Below are 16639 nucleotides of genomic sequence, written 5' to 3' on the forward strand. Positions count from 1 at the left end.
AGCTCACCCCCACCTTCTCAAGGGGCAACTAGGGATGGTCGAGAAATGTTGGTCTAACCAGCGATGCCAGCATTGTGAAGGAATTATTAAACAGTGGCAGTGTACAAAAGTGAGACATTTGGCAGGGAGTGTTAACTGTTTTATCACACTAGAGGGGAGTGTACAGTGTGTTCCAAGTTTGCCAATAGGACCACTAGCCCTTTGTATTCACACCCTGGACAGAGCGAGCCGTGGTCAAAGTGAGAAATTCACGCACAGCCTGAAAACAGTAAGAAGGATCATAACACATTTCAAGAGGATGATATATGACCGATAAAATGTAATTCAGGGTCTGGTGTAGTGCAGATGAGGACAGAGATCACTAACTGGATCATTACCAAAGAATTGAAGGAGTTATGATGGGCTGAATGGCCTCTTCCTGTGCAGTATGATTGTCTGATTCTCACTTTTAATCTGTCTCTATCTATGTGCGGCCATTGAAGACTGTGATCAGCAATTTCAGAGTCTCCTAGCGGATGCTGAAGAGGTAAGTTAGCTGGGAATTGGGGATATCGGAAAAGGTAAACTGAACGGAAATGAAATGATCTGATATGTCCAACCACTTGTGTGGGTTTCTGCCTTTGTAAGCACCACTAATGCTCTACTCCACAGCGCAGTGGTGTTACTGTCACATTCCTCGCTCTAGTACACATTAAATAACACCGCCCAGATAGAGGCCATTCATCCCTATTGTACCTGTGCCTGCTACGCAATTCATCCCACTCCCCCACTATTTTTCCTGCTAAGCTTTCACCATTAACCTTCCTTTTTCCAATTACTGTTACATCTTTTTCCATCGCTGTTTCGCACATTGAACCACAGACCGAAGCAAATGGAAGCTCAGTTCCCATGCTGCGCATTTGAGAATTCGAATTCTTGTTTTGCTAACTGTGGAAATTAAAAGGATCGTTTCAGTCAAAGGGCTCCCGAAGTTACAGATTTATCCAAAAGGTCCAACCTGTTTACTCATGTTCTGGAGTAAAGGGGTTTTACCACATCTTTACTCAGCCGGGGGTTACATGTGACTGCATTCCCAAATGCCTCTTTTAACAGGGCTGACCACCTCCAGTCAGCTGGACGTCTCCGTGTGATAACCAGATTCCTGAATCTTTGCTCTTTGGCCTTAGAGTATGATTGGGATCAAGCCTGAGGCCTAGTATAAAGGACAACATAGGCCTCAGGCCTAGGCAGGAGGGGTACAGATTGTTCACTGTGCCCCTGATGGGCTCTGAATTGAGCTAGCAGTGATTCCAAACTAAAACAATGAAGCGCTGGTGTTATGTCCCGCTTTCTATTTATCTGGTTAGGTTTCCTTGGGTTGGTGATGTCATTTCCTGCATTGGTGATGTCATTTCCTGTTGTCTTTCTCAGGGGATGGTAGATTGGCTCCAAATCAATGTGTTTGTTGATGGAGTTCTGGTTGGAATGCCATGCTTCTCGGAATTCTCGTGCGTGTCTCTGTTTGGCTTGTCCTAGGATAATGTGTTGTCCCAATCAAAGTGGTGTCCTTCCTCATCTGTATGTAAGGATACGAGTGATAGTGGGTCATGTCGTTTTGTGGCTAGTTGATGTTCATGTATCCTGGTGGCCAGCTTTCTGCCTGTTTGTCCAATGTAGTGTTTGTCACAGTTCTTGCAAGGTATTTTGTAGATGACGTTCGTTTTGCTTGTTGTCTGTATAGAGTCTTTTAAGTTCATTAGCTGCTGTTTTAGTGTAGTTGGTGGGTTTGTGGGCTACCCTGATGCCAAGGGGTCCGAGTAGTCTGGCAGTCATTTCGGAAATGTCTTTGATGTAGGGGAGAATGGTTATGGTTTCTGAGCCCGTTTTGTCTGTTTGTTTGGGTTTGTTGCTGAGGAATCGGCGGACTGTGTTCATAGGGTACCCGTTCTTTTTGAATACGCTGTATAGGTGATTTTCCTCTGCTCTGTGTAGTTCCTCTGTGCTGCAGTGTGTGGTGGCTCGTTGGAATAATGTTCCAATGCAGCTTCGTTTGTGGGTGTTGGGATGGTTGCTCCTGTAGTTCAGTATTTGGTCCGTATGTGTTGTTTTCCTGTAGACGCTGGTTTGAAGTTCCCCATTGGCTGTTCGCTCTCCTGTGACATCTAGGAATGGCAGTTTGCTGTTGTTTTCCTCCTCTTTTGTGAATGTTATGCCAGTAAGGGTATTATTGATGGTCTTGAAGGTTTCCTCTAATTTGTTTTGTTTAGTGATGACAAAGGTGTCATCTACAAAGCGGACCCAAAGTTTGGGTTGGATGATTGGCAGAGCTGTTTGTTCGAGTCTCTGCATTACTGCCTCTGCTAAGAACCCTGATATCGGAGATCCCATGGGTGTACCGTTGGTTTGTCTGTAGGTTTTGTTATTGAAAGTGAAGTGGGTGGTAAGGCATAGGTCCACTAGCTTGATGATGTTGTCCTTGCTGATGAGGTTGCTGGTGCCTGGTGTATGTGTCTTCTGTTCTTCTAATAGTGTAGTCAGTGTTTCTTTGGCCGGGTTGATGTCGATGGAAGTGAACAGGGCTGTTACGTCAAAGGAGACCATTATTTCATCCTCTTCTATCTTGGTGTCTTTGGTGGTGTTCAGGAATTCTTGGGTGGAGCGAATGGAGTGGCGGGAGTCTTCCACTAGGTGTTTTAGTCTTTGGTGTAGTTCCTTGGCTAATCTGTACGTTGGTGTTCCCGGTAGCGACACTATGGGCCTGAGGGGGGCTTCTGGTTTGTGAATTTTTGGTAGTCCGTAGAAGCGTGGTGTGTTGGATCCATCTGGTTTCATTTTTTGGAAGTCTCTCTTGTTTAATTCTCCAGATTTTTGAAGTTTTTTGAGTAAGGCTGTGATTCGATTCTCTAGTTGTGGGGTCGGGTCTATCGCCCACTGTTGGTAAGTGTCGGGATCAACAGGAGAGACTTCCAAAAAATGAAACCAGATGGATCCAACACACCATGCTTCTACGGACTACCAAAAATTCACAAACCAGAAGCCCCCCTCAGGCCCATAGTGTCGCTACTTGGAACACCAACCTACAGATTAGCCAAGGAACTACCCCAAAGACTAAAACACCTAGTAGAAGACTCCCGCCACTCCATTCGCTCCACCCAAGAATTCCTGAACACCACCAAAGACACCAAGATAGAAGAGGATGAAATAATGGTCTCCTTTGACGTAACAGCCCTGTTCACATCCATCAACATCAACCCGGCCAAAGAAACACTGATGACACTATTAGAAGAACAGAAGACACATACACCAGACACCACCAACCTCATCAGCAAGGACAACATCATCAAGCTAGTGGACCTATGCCTCACCACCCACTTCACTTTCAATAACAAAACCTACAGACAAACCAACGGTACACCCATGGGATCTCCAATATCAGGGTTCTTAGCAGAGGCAGTAATGCAGAGACTCGAACAAACAGCTCTGCCAATCATCCAACCCAAACTTTGGGTCCGCTACGTGGATGACACCTTTGTCATCACTAAACAAAACAAATTAGAGGAAACCGTCCAGACCATCAATAATACCCTTTACTGGCATAACATTCACAAAAGAGGAGGAAAACAGCAACAAACTGCCATTCCTAGATGTCACAGTAGAGAAAACAGCCAATGGGGAACTTCAAACCAGCGTCTACAGAAAAACAACACATACGGACCAAATACTGAACTACAGGAGCAACCATCCCAACACCCACAAACGAAGCTGCATTAGAACATTATTCCAACGAGCCACCACACACTGCAGCACAGAGGAACTACACAGAGCAGAGGAAAATCACCTATACAGCGTATTCAAAAAGAACGGGTATCCTATGAACACAGTACGCCGATTCCTCAGCAACAAACCCAAACAAACAGACAAAACGGGCTCAGAAACCATAACCACTCTCCCCTACATCAAAGACATTTCCGAAATGACTGCCAGACTACTCGGACCCCTTGGCATCAGGGTAGCCCACAAACCCACCAACTACACTAAAACAGCAGCTAATGAACTTAAAAGACCCTATACAGACAACAAGCAAAACAAACGTCATCTACAAAATACCTTGCAAGAACTGTGACAAACACTACATTGGACAAACTGGCAGGAAGCTGGCCACCAGGATACATGAACATCAACTAGCCACAAAACGACATGACCCACTATCACTCGTATCCTTACATACAGATAAGGAAGGACACCACTTTGACTGGGACAACACATCATCCTAGGACAAGCCAAACAGAGACATGCACGAGAATTCCTAGAAGCATGGCATTCCAACCAGAACTCCATCAACAAACACATTGATTTGGAGCCAATCTACCATCCCCTGAGAAAAAGAACAGGAAATGACATCACCAACCCAAGAAAACCTAACCAGGTAAATAGAAAGCAGGACATAACACCAGCACTTCATCGGAGGCTCACTGATGATGTTACCTAGAATGGTGACGAAACGTCTGAAAACTAACCGTCCAGCTCAGTGAGCAAACTCACATCCAGAACCTCAACCTGAGCTACAAATCTTCTCAAAACTCTCTAAAACAACAAAGGCAGAACTAGAAATCAGACAAAGTCAATGTGAGAGTAAGGGGATTAGAAAACTGTGTTTCAATGTGGGAATTACACAAGGGCTATTGAGGGCAGATGGTGTGTTCACTTTCATTAATAGAGGGATTGAGTTCAAGAGCCATGAAATTATGCCCCAAATGTACAAAGGCCTGGTTCGACCACATCTGGAGTATTGTGTCCAGTTCTGGTCACCTCATTACAGGAAAGATGTGGAAGCGTTGGAAAAGGTGCAGAGGAGTTTTACCAGGGTGTTGCCCAGAATGGAGGGAAGGTCTTATGAGGAAAGGTAGCAAGATCGAGGGCTTTTCTCTTTAGAACAACAAAGGGTGAGAGGTGACTTGAGAGAGCTGTACAAAATGATCAAAGATATAGACAGAGTAGACAGCCAGAGACTTTTTCCTTGGGTAGAGGTAGCTATTACGAGGGGACATAGTTTTAAAATGAAAGGAGGTAGATATCGGGGAGACGTCAGAGGCAGGTTCTTTACACAGAGAGTGGTAGGGGCATGGAATGCATTGCCGGAGAGGGTAGTGGAGTCGGTCTCATTAGGGGCATTTAAGCAGCTATTAGGTAGGCCTATGGATGATAGTATAAGGTAGGGGTGGAGGTTAGATAGACCTTAGGATTAGAGTAAAAGTTTGGGACAACATCATGGGCCGAAGGGCCTGTGCTTTGCTGTACTGTTCTATGTTCTATGTTCTGATGTGAGAGGTAGGGAATCAGGAAACTGTGATTTAACATGTGAGTCAGCGTATTAACTCCCTCACCCTTTCCCTTCCCTCCTGCAACACCAGTAGGGTGCCCCTGGTTCTCAAGTTCCACCTCACCAGCCTCCATATCCAAACAGGCAGCTCACCATCACCTTCTCAAGGGCAACTAGGGACAAGCAACAAATACTGGCCAGCGAGTTACACCACAAGATTATTTGTGTATTAGAAAGCTGTTTACATGAGAGAGTTGTGTAAGGATGGTAAATTGTGTTCCCCTGAAGGGCATTAGTGAACCAGGTGGGGTTTTACCCCAGTAATAGGCTCATGACCATCATTAGATTCTTAATTCAAGACTTGTGTTAAACTCAAATTCCACCATCTTAGATGCTGCTCGGCCTGCTGTGCTCATCCAGCTCCACACTTTGTTATCCTGGATTCTCCAGCATCGGCAGTTCCCATTATCTCTCCACCATCTGCCTTGGCAGGATTTCAACTCAGGTCCCCACGATGTTAGCGGGGTCTCTGGATTAACAATCCACTGATAATACCACTAGGCCATCACCGCCCATGACTTGAGATAATGGGAACTACAAAATTGGAGCATTTCTGGGCAAATTTACATATTTGCATCCTCACATATAATTAAAGCCACTGTGTAAGGTCATAGAGATGTACAGTACAGAAATAGACCCTTCAGTCCAACTTGTCCATACTGAACAGTTAACTTAAATTAACCTAGTCCCATTTGCCAGCATTGAGCCTATATCCCCCTAAACCTTTCCTATTCATGTCCCCATTCAGATTCCTTTTAAATGTTGTAACTGTACCCGCCTCCACCACTTCCTCTGGCAGCTCATTCCGTACACACACCACCCTCTGCATGAAAAAGTTATCCATTAGGTCCCTTTTAAATCTTTCCCCTCTTATTTTGGACTCCTCCACCTCAGGGAAAAAACCTTGTCTATTCACCCTATCCATGCCCTTCATGGTTTTAGAAATCTCGGCCTCCGATGTTCCAGGGAAAATAGCCCCAGCCCATTCAGCCTTTCCCTCTAGCTATGACGCTTGCAAAATATTTGTAAATCTTTTCTGAATCCCTTCAAATTGTACAACATCTTTCTTACAGTGTCAACAACATTGCTGTGGGTCTGGAGACACATGTAGGCCAGACCAGGTGAGGATGGCAGTTTCCTTCCCTAAAGGGCATTAGTGAACCAGGTGGGATTTTCTGGTGATCAACAATGGATTCATGGTCTTCATTAGACTTTTAATTCCAGATATTTATTGCATTCAAAATCTACCATCTGCAGTGATAACAAGGTGTAGACCTGGATGAACACAGCAGGCCAGAAAGTGTTCTGGAAATTTTCTGCAGAAGGGTCTAGGCCTGAAACATCAGCTTTCCTGCTCCTGAGATGCTGCTTGGCCTGCTGTGTTCATCCAGCTCCACACCTTGTCATCTCAGATTCTCCAGCATCTGCAGTTCCTATTATCTCAACCATCTGCTGCGGTGGGATTCAAACCCAAGTCCCCAGGACATTATCTGGGTCAACAGTCTAGCGATGATACTACTAGGCCATCACTTCCCCACTGCAGTGCTTTCAGGGCAGAAAATGGGGAGGAAGGAATAAATGTGCAGCAATAAATATACAGGACATCATATCTCAAAAGATTCTAAAATCGACCAGTTTGTTGAGCAGTTAAAGTAATAAAACCCATCTTTTGTCTCCCTGTTAAAAACTTTGGCATATCTTTCTTACACGGAGTGTGTTAACCTTTTGTCAATATTAGATGACCCATAGTATTCAGCAACTTTTGAATTTTCAGTAATTACTTTTGAACACAACTCCTGGAAACCGCATGGTGAAAACTGTTTTTAACCAGAATATCCAAAGTGTTCCATATTCCTGTTCCTCATAGTCCTTTATTAAAAATGAGTATTCTCAGTTCTGAGTATTAGAGGAAAGGGCTTCAGTGACTGAGTCAGGATATTGGGGATGGAGGTCGATAGGAAGGATGGATTGAGGGTTATGGGGAGAAGGAAGGAGAATGTGTCTGAGAATCATGTCAGCCATGATCAAATAGTAGAGAAAATTCAATGGGCTGAATGGCCCACCTCTGTTCCTAAAGCTTATGGTCTTGCAGGGAGAATTATAGTGGGGGTCTAAAAAGTCATTTCCTTTGCTATTTCTTTTCTCAGGATGAGAACGGAACCCTGCCCTTGGAGATGGATGAGACAGAGATGGTGCGGAAGGAGCTGCGACAGAGTGAGTCCCTGATCCTGCGATCGGGATGTCAGAAGCCTTGTCTGTGTCAAGAATTTGTGACATCTTCAGTCATTAAGGGAAAGGGATTAAACTGAAGTGGGACACAGGGGGAAGGAGAGGACAGATCAAGTGAGGATGAGAGACATGGTGAGAGGGTCAGAGTGCATCAGCTCGATGGAGAGAACGTGAGGCACAGAACAGGAAAGAAAGAAAGGGAGACAAGAAACAGGGTCAGAACTGAACAGATTCAGACAGGATCCAAGATAACAAAGTGTGGAGCTGGATGAACACAGCGGGCCAAGCAGCATCTTAGGAGCACAAAAGCTGACATTTCGGGCCTAGATCCTTCAGCAGTTCTGAAAAAGGGTCTAGGCCCAAAACATCAGTTTTCCTGCTCCTGAGATGCTGCTTGGCCTGCTGTGTTCATCCAGCTCTACACCTTGTTATTTCGGATTGCCTAGCATCTGCAGTTCCCATTATCTCCGAGACTGGATCCAGTTGGATTTACTGAAGCCTGGCCAGCTGCTATTGGATACATAACCAACAAATCACATTGCGTAACCACGGTGATTCTGACCTATTTACCAATTCCAGAATGATTGCCTCCCACTTCCTGCTATTCGGAAATGGAAGGATTCACACATGCAACCAGGTTGACAATGTTTTCAGTTTGCGCCAACTGGTGTCAATTTCCCACAAGAGGGCCCCATTGCTCTGACTCGACCTGAACCTGATCATCTTTACTCAGTCATTGTAGCAACACGGGAGTCTGAATAAAGCACCGAGAGAGCAGTCAGACTAAATCCCACCGTCTCAGTTTGTGAATTCCATAATGAGAGCTGCACCACAGCAAAAAGGGTGCATGAAGCTGTCAGAGTGCCAGAAAAGCCCAGATAGCTCAGTTCTTTGATGCAGGGGTTTGATGTCCTTAACCAGTCTCCCCTCATTGGGGATAACAAAGTGTGGAGCTGGATGAACACAGCAGGCCAAGCAGCATCTCAGGAGTCGGCTTTTGTACTCCTGAGACGCTGCTTGGCCTGCTGTGTTCATCCAGCTCCACACTTTGTTATCTCGGATTCTCCAGCATCTGCAGTTCCCATTATCTCCCCTCATTAGGGAGGCAGGGACATCATGGTAAGTGACTGGAATAGCATTACAGAAACCCAGCATAATGTCTTTAGGTGTCCCTGTGCCCCAGCCACTGAAGGTAAGTGTGCAGGTACAGCAGGCGGTAAAGAAGGCGAATGGGATGTTGGCCTTCATTGCGAGAGGTTTCGAGTACAGGAGTAATCCCACAGAGCCTTTGTGTGAACACACCTGGAGTATTTCTGGTCCCTTTATCTGAAGAAGGATGTTCTGTGTTTGGAGAAAGTGCAAAAGTTTACCAGCCTGATCTCTGGGATGGCAGGTCTGATGTAAGGATCAGTTAGATCTATATTCACTGGACTTTAGAAGAATGAGGGAGGGAACCCATAAAAACCGATAAAATTCTAATAGAATTAGGAAGGGCAAAGGCAGGAAGGATGTTCCTGATTACCAGCAACTCCAGAACCCAGGGTCATAGTCTAAGGATACAGTGTGGACCATTTAGGACTGTGCTTTCACCCAGAGAATGGGGAATCTGTGGAGTTCGCTGTCATGGTTGAGGCCAAAACATTGATTGTTTTCAAGAAGGAGTTAGATTTGTTCTTTGGGTTAAAAGGATCAAAGGGTATTAGGAGAAAGTTTGGACCCGGAGAAGGAGTTGCGACTAGACACAATCGTAGTGAATGGTGGAGCAGAATCAAAGGGCCAAATGGCCTGTGCCTGCTCCTAGTTTCTATGTTTCTGTGACTGTGGACCCAGGGTTTCTCAACAAAAGTGCACGAGTGAACCAATCAGCTGGAATAAAGCACTGGCTCAATAGGAAAGCTGCAGAGTAACTCCTTCCCCAGCCTTCAGTCTGATGGAATGACAGTCTGCGTTAAATATTTCTCGGTTTGACTCAGGACCCACCGCACTCCATGCAGAGGAAGGCAGGGGGCTGAAAAAGTGAATGATCCCCTGTCTCTGGACTTTTACAGGTCTTCACCTATTCCAATTCTCTTCCAAACTGCCACCTCTCCAGAGATCACAGCTGCCAGTGGCTGTCTCCCAGTCATCAGAGCCAGTGGCCAATCATGTCACACCTCCGAGGTGTCCGAGGGGCTGTGAGCCAATCACAATTAAACCGTGTGGAAGGTCTGTGGCCACAGCACCCAGCATGAGGCCAGGGCAAACACCATTGGCTTCACCCTGAGTTGGCTGATGGTGGGACAAGGACCCTCCAAGTTGGTGAGGTGGCCTGAGATGAAGGCTGGGCATTAGCTGAGAAAAACCAATAAATACCAGCCTTTCCCAGGACACTCTCCCAACCTGAACATGGGTGCAAAGAAAATTGAAAACATCTCAATCAGTCCTCAGTGTTTAATCTAGCCGGTGGTAACACGTTGGATTAGTAATCCATAAATCCAGGTTCGGGGGCATGGGTTCAAATCCCACTTTGGTAAGTGATGAAATTTGAACTCAATAAAAAACTAGTCTAAACTTGTAAAAGCCCATCTGGTTCACTAATGGCCTTTTGGGAATGAAACGGCCATCCTTACCTGGCCTGGTCTACATGTGACTCCAGACCCACAGGAATGTGGTTGACTCTGAACTGCCCTCAGGGCAATAAATGTTGACCCGTGAGTGACACACACACACACACACACACACACACACACACACACACACACACACACACACGCGCGCACACACATACACACTCACACACAGACACACTCACACACAGACACACGCACTCATACACACGCGCACACACACACACACAAACCCTGAATGAACTTTAAACTACTCAGAAGAATTCTCCTCTCGCAATGTAACCTGCTCAGTCTGGTATAAATCCAACACAGTTTACTTCCTAACGTGTTTTCCTGTCTTTTCCAGCCACCATGGATATTATCACACAGCTGGAAGAGCTGGAGACACAGCTGGAGATAGAAAAAGCTTGCCATGAGAATGCAGAAGTATTCGCTGTTAAGGTGCACTTTGGGATGAGGAGGGGCAGCAGAAGTTAGACCGCACAATTCTGAAACAGGCAGTGTAGATAAAAGGTGCACTGTTAATACAGTTAGCTTCAAAGCTAGCAGGAGATAGTTATCAAACGTTAACTTGACTGATCAAGGCATAGAATAGACAAGAAGTTAAATTAAACTGGATGTGATGGCCGAGTGGTATTGTTGCTGGACTGTTAACCCAGAGACCCAGTTAAAGTTCTCGGGGCCTGGGTTTGAATCCCATCACAGCAGATGGTGGAATTTGAATCCAATTTTTAAAAATGTAGAATTAAGAATCTAATCCATAGAGCCCCTACAGAGTGGAAAACGGCTGTTCAGCTAAACAAGTCCACACTGACCCTCCGAAGAATATCCCATCCAGACCCGTCCCCCTATCCTATCTCCGAAACCTTGCTAATTTACCCAGCCTGCACATCCCTGAACATTATGGGTAATTTAGCACGGCCAATCCATCCGAATCTGCGCATCTTTGGACTGTGGGAGGAACCCGGAGGAAACCCATGCAGATACAGGGAGAATGTGCAAACTCCACACAGACAGACACCCGAGGGTGGAATCGAACCCAGTTCCCTGGCACTGTGAGGCAGCAGTGCTAACCACTGAGACACCGTAAACCCATTGTTGGAAAAACCCATCTGGTTCACTGATGTCCTTTAGGGAAGTAAACTGCCATCCTTACCTGGTCTGGCCTACATGTGACTCCAGACCCACAGCAATGTGGTTGACTCTGAACTGCCCTCTGGGCAATTAGGGATGGGGCAATAAATGCTGCCTGGCCAGTGACACCCTCTTCCCCTGAATGATTAAAGGATGAATGCAGGACAGCAAGAGATCTCTCTGCTTTCTTTCTCTCCTTCCTACAGCTGACCAAGGAGAACCAGAAACTGCAGCATCTGAGCCTTGCTCTGCAGCCGGTCTGGGACCATCTACCCACAGACATCACACAGCTAGGCCTCAACTACGAAGAAACATGTGACCCCATCACTGAGCCCAGCTCACAGGAACTGCTGCAGCTCCAAGGTGACACAGAAACCCACTCACTGTTTACACAGGGCAAACACAGCAGCACGTTCCGTGTGTGTGTGTGTGTGTGTGAGCGTGTGTACATGTGTGTGGGTGAGTGTGTATGTGTGTGCATGTCTGTCAGTGTGTGTTTGTGTGTCTGCGAGTGTGTGTATGTGTATGTGCACGTGTGTGAGAATGTGTGTATATATGCGTGTTTGTAAAAGTGTGTGGATATGTATGTGTGTGAATGTGTTTGTGTGAGTGTGTATGTGCACATGAATGTGTGTGTGTACATGTATGTGTGTGAGGTGTGCGTATTTGTGTTGTGTGAAAGTCTGTGTCTACGTGTGTGTGTGTGTCTGTCGTGTGTGTATATATGGGTGTTTGTGTCTATGTGTGTGTGAATGTGTGTGCGGGAATGTATGTGTTTGTGTGAATATGTGTGTGTGAATGAGTGTGTGGGTGGGTGTGTGAGTGTGCTTGTGTGTGTGTGTGTAAATGTATGTGTGAGTGAATTTGTGTGAGGTGTGTGTATTTGTGTGTGAGCACAAGTGTGTGTGTGTGTGTGTGAATGTGTGTGTGATAATGTGTTTGTACATGTATGTGTGTGTGTACATGTATGTGTGTGTGTGAGGTGTGTGCATTTATGTGTGTGTGTAAGTGTGTATGTGTGTATGTGTGTATGTATATGTGTCTGTGTGTAAGTGTGTGTGTGTGTATGTGTGTCTGTGTGTGTGTGTGTGTGTGTGTGTGTGTACATTTATTTGTGTGTGTATGTGTGAGTGTGTGTATATATGTGTGTGTGTGTATGAGGCTCTGTGAGTGTGTGTCTGTGTGTATGTGAATGCCTGTGTATGTGGGTGTGTGTGTGAGTGTCTGTGTGTGTGTGTGTATGTGTGTGTGTGTGAGAATGTGGGTGCATGTGGGTGTGTGAGTGTGTGTGTGTAAATGTATGTGTATGTGTGAATTTGTGTGAGGTGTGTGTATTTGTGTGTGAGCACAAGTGTGTGTCTGTGTGTGTGTGAATGTGTGCGCGTGTGTGTGTGTGTGTGTGTGTGTGTGTGTGAGAGAGTGTGTGTGTGAGTGTCTGTGAGTGTGTGTGTGTATGTGTGGGCGTGCATGTGTGTGTGTGTGTGTATGTGTGGGTGTGCGTGTGTGTGTGTGTGTGTGTGTGTGTGTGTGTGTGTGTGTATGGTGAATGTGTGTGTGTATACATGTGTGTGTGAGTGTGTGTGTGAGGTGTGTGTATTTGTGTGTGTAATTGTGTGCCTATGTATGTGTCTGTTGTGTGTATGCATGTGAGTGTGTGTGTGTGTGTGTCTGCATGTATATATGTGTGTGTATGGGAGCATGTATGTATGTATGTGAGTCTTTGTGTGTGTATGTGTATGCGTTTATATATATGTGTGTGTTCGTATGTGTGTGTGTATAAATATATGTGTGTGTGAATTTGTGTGAGGTGCACGTATTTGTGTGTGTGTACATGTGTGTGTGTGTGCATGTATGTGTGTGTGTGAGTGTGTGTGTGTGTAAGTGTGTGTCTGTTGTGTGTGTGTGTCTGAGTGAGACTGAGTGTATGCGTGTGGCAGTGAGTGAAAGTACATTTGTGTGTGTGAGTAAGAACGTTTGTGTGTGTGTAAGTACATGAGTGTGTGTGAGATTGCTTGTATGTGTTGTGTGGGTGTGTGTCTAAGTGAGAGAGAGTGTGCACGTGTGTATGAGTGAGAGCTAGTGTGCCTGTGTGTGTATTTCTGAGTGAGAGTGAGTATGCATGTGTGTGTGACCGTGAGTGTGAATGTGTGTGTGAGTGAGAGTGCACATGCGTGTGTGTGTTTTGATTTGATTTATGATTGTCACGTGTACTGAGATACAGTGAAAAGTATTGTTTTGTCTACTATCCAGACAAATCCTACCTTAGTAAGTACGTCAGGGTAAGGGAACATAGTGTTACAGCCAGAGAGAAGGTGCAGAGCAAACTCTAATGTATGAGAGGTCCGTTTAGAAGTGTGATAATAACGGGGAAGAAGATGAGGGTGTGTGCCATGGTGGTGTTTATATTACTGGGCAGTGGCCAGCCCTCAGAGCCTGGTGATCTCCACAGGAGACAGAGGATTAATGTACCGTTATTTAAATAAACCTGGAGTAAAGAGAAACGCAACAATGAGTAACTACCAGGCTGTCATTTAAAAAAAATCTGGTTCAATAGCGGCCTTCAGGGAAAGACCTGGTGCTTATCTGGCTATCCTTACCTGGCCTGGTCTACACGTGACTCCAGACCCACAGCAATGCAGATGGTGGCAAATTGTCCTCTCAAGTTGGTTGCACTAAAATGTTCCAATGACAATCAGCCCTTGTTTGACGTTCCAGCACCACTGCCTGGTCCTGGCAAATCGAGGATCTGTACCAACTTTTGGACTTGCCAAGTGGGGTTCCTCTCCAGTATTTATAAACACTCCATGCTGAAGATTTGCTTGCATAGACTCCCAAAGGCAGAGCAGGTTTGAAGGGCCGAATGGCCTACTCGCATTCCTATTTCTTATCCTCAGGAGGGAACTGCAGTGGAGTCAGTACTTGAATGGTTCTATAATGATGTCTGAGGTTCTGAAGCCACACTGTGGTGTCAATGTTGCTTACACCTTCACTAACCAAGCTCTTACCGCACCATCAGAATTTCAGGAAACAATATCTCACCTCATGGAGGAAAAGAAACAACTGGCCAACAAGGTACAGCAGCTGGAGAGCCAACTGGTGGCATTAACACAACAAGTAAGTGTTTGCAGGACTGAATCTCAACTGAACCAGACACGAGTGACTGCATCAGGGTCTGTCTCATCATGTCACAGTGATGTCACGGAAGCTGAGATCAGACTGGGAGCTATTCTCATTCTAATAACCCCATCTCATTCCGAAGTTCATGCCCATTCCTTAAATTCCCAATGGACACAGACCCCTTCCCATTCACCCCCACTCTACACAATCCCAATGGATCCAAACCCTTTCCCATTCACTCCCAATACCACTCAATCCCAATGGATCCAAAACCCTTTCCATTCACCCCCAGCCTACACAATCCCAATGGACACAAACCTCTTCCCATTCACCACCACTGTACCCAATCCCAATGGACCCAAAACCCTTCCCATTCACCCCAACTCTACACAAGCCCAATGCACACCGGTCCCTTCCCACTCACTCCCACTCTACACAATCCCAATGGACACAAACCTCGTCACATTCACCCCCACTGTACACAATCCCAATGCACACAGACCCCTTCCTATTCACTCCCAATCTATACAATCCCAATGGACACAAAACCCTTCCCATTCACTCCCACTCTACACAATCCCAATGGACACAAACCCCTTCCCATTCACTCTCACTGTACACAATCCCAATGGACACAAACCCCATCCCATTCACTCCCACTCTACACAATCCCAATGGACACAAACCCCTTCCCATTCACTCCCACTCTACACAATCCCAATGGACACAAACCCCTTACCATTCATTCCCACTGCACACAATCCCAATGGACACAAACCCCTTCCCATTGACACCCATTCTACACAATCCCAATGGACACAAACCCCTTCCCATTCAGTCTCACTGTACACAATCCCAATGGACACAAACCGCTTCCCATTCACTCACACTTTACACAACCCCAATGGACACAAACCCCTTCCCATTCACTCCCACTCTACACAATCCCAATGGACACAAATCTCTTCCCATTCACACCCACTCTACCCACTCCCAATGGACACAAACCCCTTCCCATTCACTCCCACTCTACACAATCCCAATGGACCAAAACCCCTTCCCATTCACTCCCACTCTACACCATCCCAATGGACACAAACCCCTTCCCATTCACTCCCACTCTATACAATCCCAATGGACCAAAACCCCTTCCCATTCACTCCCACTCTACACAATCCCAATGGACCCAATCCCCTTCTCATTCACTCCCACTCTATGCACTCCCAATGGACACAAACCCCTTCCCATTCAGTCTCACTCTACACAATCACAATGGACACAAATCCCTTCCCATTCATTCCCCCTGCACACAATCCCAATGGACACAAACCCCTTCCCATTCACTCTCATTGTACACAATCCCAATGGACCGAAACCCCTTCCCAGTCGCTCCCACTCTATACCATCCCAATGGACACAAACCCCTTCCCATTCACTCCCACTCTACACACTCCGAATGGACCCAAACCCCTTCCCATTCAGTCTCACTCTATACCATCCCAATGGACACAAACCCCTTCCCATTCACTCCCACTCTACACAATCCCAATGGATACAAATCCCTTCCCACCCACTCTCACTCTACACAATCCCTTTGGACACAAATCCCTTCCCACTCACTCGCACTGTACCTTGTAAGAACTAATTATTTAAAGGGAATGTAGCAATCCCTGCCACGGCTGAGCATCCAATCAGTTTTCAGGTGGCAGTTGAGATTCTGCCACGTTGCAGCGTGTCTGGAGTCACCTGTAGGTCTGATTTCCTTCTTTTCCTGAAGGACAGCAGCGAATGTGCTGGGTATTAATGACAGTATCATAGTCTGTCTCACTCAGACGAGCTCCAGATTTATGAATTCAACGTAACTGTTACCAATGGGGTTTGAACTTGTGTCCACAGAGCAGTCACCTGTACCTTGGTGCAGCTTCCTCCTCCCCCAGTACTGGTGCACATTGCGCTGAGTTCAAACCCGTCTGTCCCACACCTACCTTTCAGCCACGTGTCTATCTCTTTAACCTCGTTGACCCTGTTGCAGTTAGGCCATGAGTCAGGCAGTAAGGCAAAGTGCCCTGGAATCCCTGGATGTGCTGAAGGCTGCTGGAGGAATCCAATTCCCTCCGAGTTATGTTTTTGTGGTAGCTTACTGTGGGTCACTTCGTGGAGATCACCACCCAATCAGGAGACAGCATTACGCAGC

At 46.1% G+C, this 16639-nt stretch overlaps 1 protein-coding gene across 9 annotated transcripts in view; it reads left to right on the top strand.

The window, feature by feature from the left end:
* Positions 1–16639, top strand: part of LOC125455654 (shootin-1-like) — a 45516-nt gene that overhangs the window by 3750 nt on the left and 25127 nt on the right. For 6 of the 9 annotated variants that reach the window (XR_009446792.1, XR_009446789.1, XM_059651652.1 and 3 more), the window contains exons 2-7: positions 483–526; positions 6433–6480; positions 7507–7573; positions 10541–10635; positions 11535–11691; positions 14345–14442. Coding sequence is in view for 7 of the 9 variants with exons in the window: in XM_059651652.1 (XP_059507635.1) it covers positions 483–526; positions 6433–6480; positions 7507–7573; positions 10541–10635; positions 11535–11691; positions 14345–14442 (509 nt within the window). In the remaining 2 variants the exon portion in view is untranslated. The remainder of the gene's footprint in view (positions 1–482; positions 527–6432; positions 6481–7506; positions 7574–10540; positions 10636–11534; positions 11692–14344; positions 14443–16639) is intronic. The other 3 variants (XM_059651656.1, XM_059651663.1, XM_059651664.1) reach the window with 3 other exon arrangements.

The sequence above is a fragment of the Stegostoma tigrinum genome, chromosome 1, assembly GCF_030684315.1.
Source record: "Stegostoma tigrinum isolate sSteTig4 chromosome 1, sSteTig4.hap1, whole genome shotgun sequence".
NCBI lineage: Eukaryota > Metazoa > Chordata > Chondrichthyes > Orectolobiformes > Stegostomatidae > Stegostoma > Stegostoma tigrinum.